The 6772-nt window shown below is 50.6% G+C and overlaps 1 protein-coding gene across 1 annotated transcript; it reads left to right on the top strand.

The window, feature by feature from the left end:
* Positions 1 to 294: 294 nt before the first annotated feature.
* Positions 295 to 2888, top strand: LOC143404548 (PRAME family member 12-like). The gene is made up of 3 exons (XM_076862654.2): positions 295 to 581; positions 959 to 1540; positions 2351 to 2888. Exons 1-3 carry the CDS (start codon positions 295 to 297, stop codon positions 2886 to 2888), a joined length of 1407 nt encoding a protein of 468 aa, XP_076718769.2.
* The last annotated feature ends 3884 nt before the right edge of the window (positions 2889 to 6772 follow it).

Here is a 6772-nt window from a genome sequence, read left to right as displayed (position 1 = left end):
TTATAATTGCCCATTTAATTTTTTGAAATTAAAAATAACACCACCCATGTGAGGGCAACTCCTTTCTGAGCCTCTGTAGTTGTTGAAACTGAGGAGTCTACTGCATTAAGTCACATGACACTCCAATTCCCATTTTATAAGGACAAAATAGTAATCATAGGCTTTCCCCATTAAGGTTGGGGTGAGTTTTAGACTCCCCAGTACCCCCTTCCCATTGTCTGGCAATGGATGGGATAGTGGCCTTTTCTCTGGACCATTTTCCAGGATTCTTCTTCTTCTTTCAGACTCTCCAGGATGAGCATCCAGTCCCCACCCACGCTGCTGGAGCTGGCAGGGCGCAGCCTGCTGAGCGACAAGTCCAGGGTCATCCTGGATCTGGAGGACCTGCCCATAGAGCTCTTCCCACCACTCTTTGTGGAGGCCTTCAGCAGGGGACACACTGAGATCCTGAAGAAAATGGTGCAGGCCTGGCCCTTCCCCTGCCTGCCCCTGGGGACCCTGATGAGGCAGCCACAGCCTGAGATGCTCCGAGTGGCCCTGGATGGGCTGGACATGCTGCTTGCCCAGCAGGATCGCCCCAGGTGAGGGGGACCCAGGTGGCCTGGGAGGGAGCACCCTCGGTGCCAGGGAAGGGATGGGTATAGGCAGGGAGAGTGGGTGCTGACGTGTGCTCCACAGGCTTCCTGTGCTGCCAGCAAGGAGGGGTGGAGAGGCCTTGGCCATGCTGAGCCCCACGTGGGAAGGCTTCCAGATGTGGAGGTGCTTGTGGCAGCTGTGCTGACCCCTGAAGGAGGCTGTACCTGCCCCTCCCTCAGCTGGTACGGGTGGGGGCACCAGGCTGGATTGGAGGGAAGTGGGTGGAGAAAAGTGAGACAGAAGGAAGAGGTGGAGCAGGGGGCAGCAGCTGAGAGGGGAAGGAAGGGGCCTCAGGGCTGAGACTCTGCTGTGGTCCCCGCAGGAGGTGGAAACTGCAGGTGCTGGATTTGCGGATGGTTCCACGGAACTTCTGGAGGATGTGGTCTGGAGCCGTGGTCGATGCCTGCTCACCAGAGGACATTAAGAAGAATCAAGCGTTGAAACTTGGTCCAGCAATGGCAGCTAAGCAGCCCTTGAAGATATTCATAGACTTGTGCCTCACAGAAGGGCCCCTGGATGAATTCCTGACTCTCTTGTTCCTATGGGTCACACAGAGAAGGGACAGGCTGCACCTGTGTTGCAGTTGGCTGAAGATCTTATGGAAACCCACCCGCCACACCAGAAAGATCCTGAGACTGTTGCAGCTGGACTCTGTCCAGAAGGTGGAAGTGCACTGCACCTGGGTGCCCTCCACCTTGGCTGCTTGTGCTCCTTTCTTGGGCCAGATGAGGAACCTGAGGAAGCTGCTTATCTCCCAGGTTTGCGTGCCTGCCCACACCTCCCCAGAGGAGCAGAAGCGGTTGCTCGCCCAGCTCACCTCCCAATTCCTCAGGATGGACTGCCTGCGGAAGTTCTATGTGGATGCTGTCCTCCTCCTCCAGGGCCACCTGGAGCAGGTGCTGGGGTGAGTAAGGGGGGTGAGCTTCCTCTGCAGACCAGTATCAGTGAATCTGAAAGGGCACCTACTGTGTGCCAGCCACTGACACTCTCATGGTGAACAAGGCACTGGAAGGTAAATAACCCATCATCTGTTCCTGCTGAATCCTGAAGCTCGATCTCCTAACCTGTGTTAGAGCAAAGGGCTAAACCAGGGTTCATGGTCTGGGAAGTGACATCATGCTGGGAAGCCAGCTGATGTGGACAGGAGCTAGTGAGGTGGGTGTGAGGTTCCTTCCCTGGGAGCCCTGTCCAGCGACAGGGGTACAAAGCAGGGTAGAGGTGAGGACTTTGAAGGAGGGAAGCCCCCACACCTGTACCTGTTCAACGAGGGAGCCCTGTGTCCTCCCTCTGGGAGCAGAGGAGCCCACTTCTAATGCCCTCCTGGGGAAGGCAGGTCTGAGCTCCAGGTGATGACTCAGGGGTTGTGAGTGAAGAGCAGGGAGTGAGACCTTGCTGAGGGGGCAGGGAGTGAGCCCTGCAGGGGTCAACCCCAGTGTGTTGTGACACATCTTTCCTGGATTTGCCTTTGGCACATGACTCTTCCTGACTTGCTGTGGCTAGATATGTGGCTTTCTGCTTGTCATTGAGGGTGACATTCATAGAGATGGAGGACCCACATGGTCACACAAGTAGTGGTGAAAGTTTCAGGTTGAAATGGAGTGACCTGAATGAGCAGATTCTACAAAATGTCAAGCATGTTCAGATGGTCACAGTGACCTTGGGTTTGGGCCAATTTGTCTTCTCCCTCATAACTAACTGCCTGGTTCCTCCTTAGGCACCTGAAGACCCCCCTGGAGACCCTCTCAATAACCAACTGCCCGCTCTCGGATTCCGACTGGAATTATCTCTCCCGGTGCCCAAACACCAGCCAGCTCAGACGCCTGGATCTGAGATACATCAATCTGACCAATTTCAGCCCAGAGCCCCTCAAAATTCTGCTGGAGACTGTTGCAGCCACCCTGAAGAGGTTGGACTTGGAAGCCTGTGAGATCACGGAATCCCAGCTCCAAGCCATCCTGCCTGCCCTGAGCCGCTGCTCCCAGCTCAGGATCTTGTGCTTTTCCCGGAATCGCATCTCCATGTCGGTCCTCAGGGACCTGCTCTATCACACTGCCAGGCTGAGCCAGTTGAGCATAGAGCTATACCCTGCCCCTCTGGAGAGCTACGATGCCCAGGGTGCCATCCACCCAGGGAGATGTTCCCAACTCTGTGCTGAGCTCACAGCACTATTGAAGGACTTTAGGCAGCCCAAGGTCCTTGTGTTCTCTACTGCCCCATGTCCTCAATGTGGCCGCATGTTCCTCTACAACTAGGGCCTCAATCACTGTTCCTGTCCAACAGCTGCCTAGTTGGGTGTGTATAAAAAGCTGCCCTCTACGCAATTGGATGTATAACCAGGATGTAGAGGGATCATGAAGGGAACTCAGAGCCCAGCATTTCAGACACTGCCTGAAGTGTGGATGGGGAAAGGAATCAGATGCTGGGGGCCACATTGGAAGGAAGCCCCTGAAGATTGGACCTTCCATATAGAGCCATATGTGTCTGTATAGAGTCATCCCAAGGGGCCTGGATTTTTAGAATGGGATTTAGGCTTCATGGTCATATGAAGAGACTTTTTTGTTTCATGGATAGTCCATAAATAAATTGTCTGAAATGAACGGAATCTCAAGATTAGTCCTCTGACATCTTCCATGATGGTTTCACCCAGTTTTCTGATTTTGACACTGGAATTCTCCAGGGGCTGATGGAGAAATACCACCAAGTACTTGGTGATCAATGAGGTTCATTCCCAGGAACTCAAAGCATCCAACTGAAATCAGGTCATTATCTGTGGCTACACTGTGGCACAATCCATGTAGGGGAACACAGGAGGCCTGGAGCATTCTAAGTGGACAGCAAAATTTCAAAACGCCCTTCTTAGTCGACATCAGTGCCACCCAGACACTCAAGGTTCGCCCATCCGTGGGGGTCTCCACATAGACCTAGAAACTTGGCTACTTGGTCTTTGGATGCAATGAGAATAAGCTAGGGTCTCTGGGCCTCACAAAACCTTGCCTGTCATCCTGCTACAAAGTCTTTCCTGAAATAATATAGTCATGGCCAATGAAACTATCCAAATTAGCTTTCATTAAAATAGTAGAATTATATAGGTAGATAACACTTGCAAATATGTCTAAACTAAACTTTATAAATTACCACCTTCTGGTGGGGGAGAAGGCTGCTCATAACTGACAGATCTTCCCCTAACACTTCCCATCTCTCCCTACCCAGGGACACAAGGCTTTCAATCAGCAGATGATCAGAGGATGAGTAAGGATGAGTTGGCTGTGGGCAAGTGGGTGGCCCTGCCTGTGCTGCCTGGTCCTAGATCAAAATCCCCTAAATGAGGACTCCTGCTGAGGACTCAGGCTGGTGGGATTATGCATGGACCTTAGCCTTAGCTTCCCATCCAAGGAGGAGGAGGAGGTCCACCCAATCTTTTGAGTTATCCTAAAGCTGCTTGTGCATGTGTTCTAATTGGGCCTGAAGGCTTCTCCATACACAGTGAACTAGAACCCAGTTGGATATGTAATCAGACTGCAGCTCACTCTTGGAACAGATAGCAGAGTCCAGGTTCTACACAGCCAGCCCATCTGTCCCCCACACAGGGATCTGTATTCCTCACCCCTCTTTATGACACTTCCTTTCCTCTGGCTCTATGTCTAACTTGCGTGTGGTGGGTGGGGTGGGGAGTTCTGAACAGCATTCATTCTGCTCTGTTGCTGGATTCTAGGATCAAATAAAGGCAAGGAAGATCTGCAATATGAGATGTGTCATCACTGATTGTTTTAAGGGTTTTCATGAACAAAAAGGGACTTGAAGATATTCTGGTGTGTCCAGACTCCTTGGATTTTGTAAGGACTGAGAGCTGCATGTGTCCTCACACAGCCCTGGGTATAAAGCACCCAGCTGCTCTTTGAATTCCTCCTCTTTTGACTCTAGCTTTATTTGTGCTGTGAGACAGCCCACAGCTGTACGATGTCATGACAAACAGGACCGGTTGTGTAAGCATGGCCGGGTCAGAAGGGGACTGGGTTCCACTCTGTGGAGTGCTACTGATAGGTGCACATTCCTTTGTGCATCTGCATCAAACAGTCTAGATCCCCTTCTGGAACACTGGCCAATTTCACCTGTACAATCTAGAGACCCAGAACCCATGCTTTTCCACAGAAATGAGTGACCTTCATAAAAAATAACGGAGGGCCTGGGGACATAGCTCAATGGTAAAACACTTGACCTAGCATGTGGAAGGGCCTGGGTTCCATCCCCAGAACCACAAATCTATGTGAACACATAAATGAATAAGTAAATCCAATATTGATGTGACTCCAGGGGGAAGTTTTAATTTGAAGAAAATTATCTAACTGTGAGGAGAACAGAGCCCATATGAACACAATGAAATGCATTCTTTAATTTGAATGCTGCTGAGCCTTTCTCAGTAACTCCCTTGGTCAGGAAAGTGAAATGTTTTCCTTAAAATGGCAGCTGTCGTTTAAGATGGCCATCCAGGTGCTGACCAAGAACCTTATAAGTCCTAAAAAGAAAAGAGAAAGTTGGACACAGCAGAGACTCCTAAAACCTACCCGTGAGAACAGGGAGGGAGAAGACTCTTTGGTTCCCCTAAAAGTAAAGGGTGTTTTGGGGGGGGGGGTATTGGCTCAGCAAGGAGGCTTGAGAAGAATAAGCATGCAGAGGGAATGTCTGTCATTAGCCTGTCACGATTAAGTGTGTTTGCAATGCTTAAAATTAATCTAGAATTGTTTGCTGTGAATTGATTATGTCTATTGGAGTGCCTACCATTAAGGACTGTCATTTTTCTTGATTAAGAGCCTATAAAGGGCTGGGATTGTGGCTCAGTGGTAGAGCTCTCACTTAGCATGGGAGGGACACAGGTTCAATCCTCAGCACCACATAAAATAAAGGCATGGTATTGTGTCCATCTACACCTAAAAAATAAATATTAAAAAAAAGAACCTATAGAGTGAAATCGCATTGAGTAATTTGAGTAAATAAAGCACCGAAAGGGGCAGAAGCACGTGGACATGCTTTCTTTCTCCCCTGGACTGCATACATTGCAATTTTGTCTTCTTGTGACAGATGCTTTGAGAGGGGGCTTCTAAATCCCAAAGCTGAGGTTCTGGAAGTGACCTTTAAGGTGTATAATGAGAGAGGTGAGAAGGCCTGAAAGCAGAGATAGCAGATGCTTGCTCAAGCCATCTGTCCCTGGTGTCACTGGCCCATGGGACAGTCCCTCAGGACCACTCAGACCCTGTTTTAAATGTGGTCACACGGGTCACTGGATCGTACATGTTCCAAGCCTCATAATTTCTGGATTTTTGTCCTAAATGTCATCAAGAGGGACACTGGGCTGTTCACATTCCCTGAGTACATGGGGGCCGCCCAGCCACCTGGCCCTTTGGGTTCCCCTTTCCAACTCTTAGGACTGGCTGCAGAGGACTGAAAAGATCCAGGTCCCCATCACCCAACCAACACCATCACTCCATGGAAACTCAGGGTAACACTGCAAATGTCAGGTAGGACCTCTCCTTCCTCCTAGACACCAGGGCTACATGTTCAGTCCTCGGGGTGTTCTGGGGGCCGACTACCAACCCTTACAGACACCTAGCCTTGTTTGTGCTTGTGGCTCTCTAATTTTTACTCATTCCTCTTTGGTCAATCCACAGTGTCCTGTTCCCCTTATGGGAAGGGACATCCTCACAAAGTTGGGGACTATGCGCTCCTTCTCCCCTCATAGTCGCTTCCATGCAGACTCACCTGCTGGTCCCCTCACCCTCACCCTTACCTTACGACCATCCCCTACTGTGTGGCCAGTGCCTTCCCATGACCTGCTTCTGAGGTGGACATCTCCAGTCCTTCTATCACCTCACACCACGAGCCCATTCACATCTGTCTCAAAACCTCCTCCATTTTCTGCCCAATCACCACACCTGCTCTCCCTCTTTGCTGATGCTGTCCCTCTCTTTGCAGAGCAGACTTGACCCCAACAGACTTTCTCTCCCCTCTGAGGATTTGAGATGGTTTGGACCCTGGTCTGAGGACCCAGGACAATGACCACACACTTTTCCCATTCACCTAGGGCTCTTCTTCTTTATCCACACACCGGCTCCCATGGGGAAGGGACTCTACCCCTTCTCCT

The sequence above is a fragment of the Callospermophilus lateralis genome, chromosome 7, assembly GCF_048772815.1.
Source record: "Callospermophilus lateralis isolate mCalLat2 chromosome 7, mCalLat2.hap1, whole genome shotgun sequence".
Taxonomy (NCBI): Eukaryota; Metazoa; Chordata; class Mammalia; order Rodentia; family Sciuridae; genus Callospermophilus; species Callospermophilus lateralis.
This window is presented reverse-complemented; position numbering and strand designations above follow the sequence as displayed.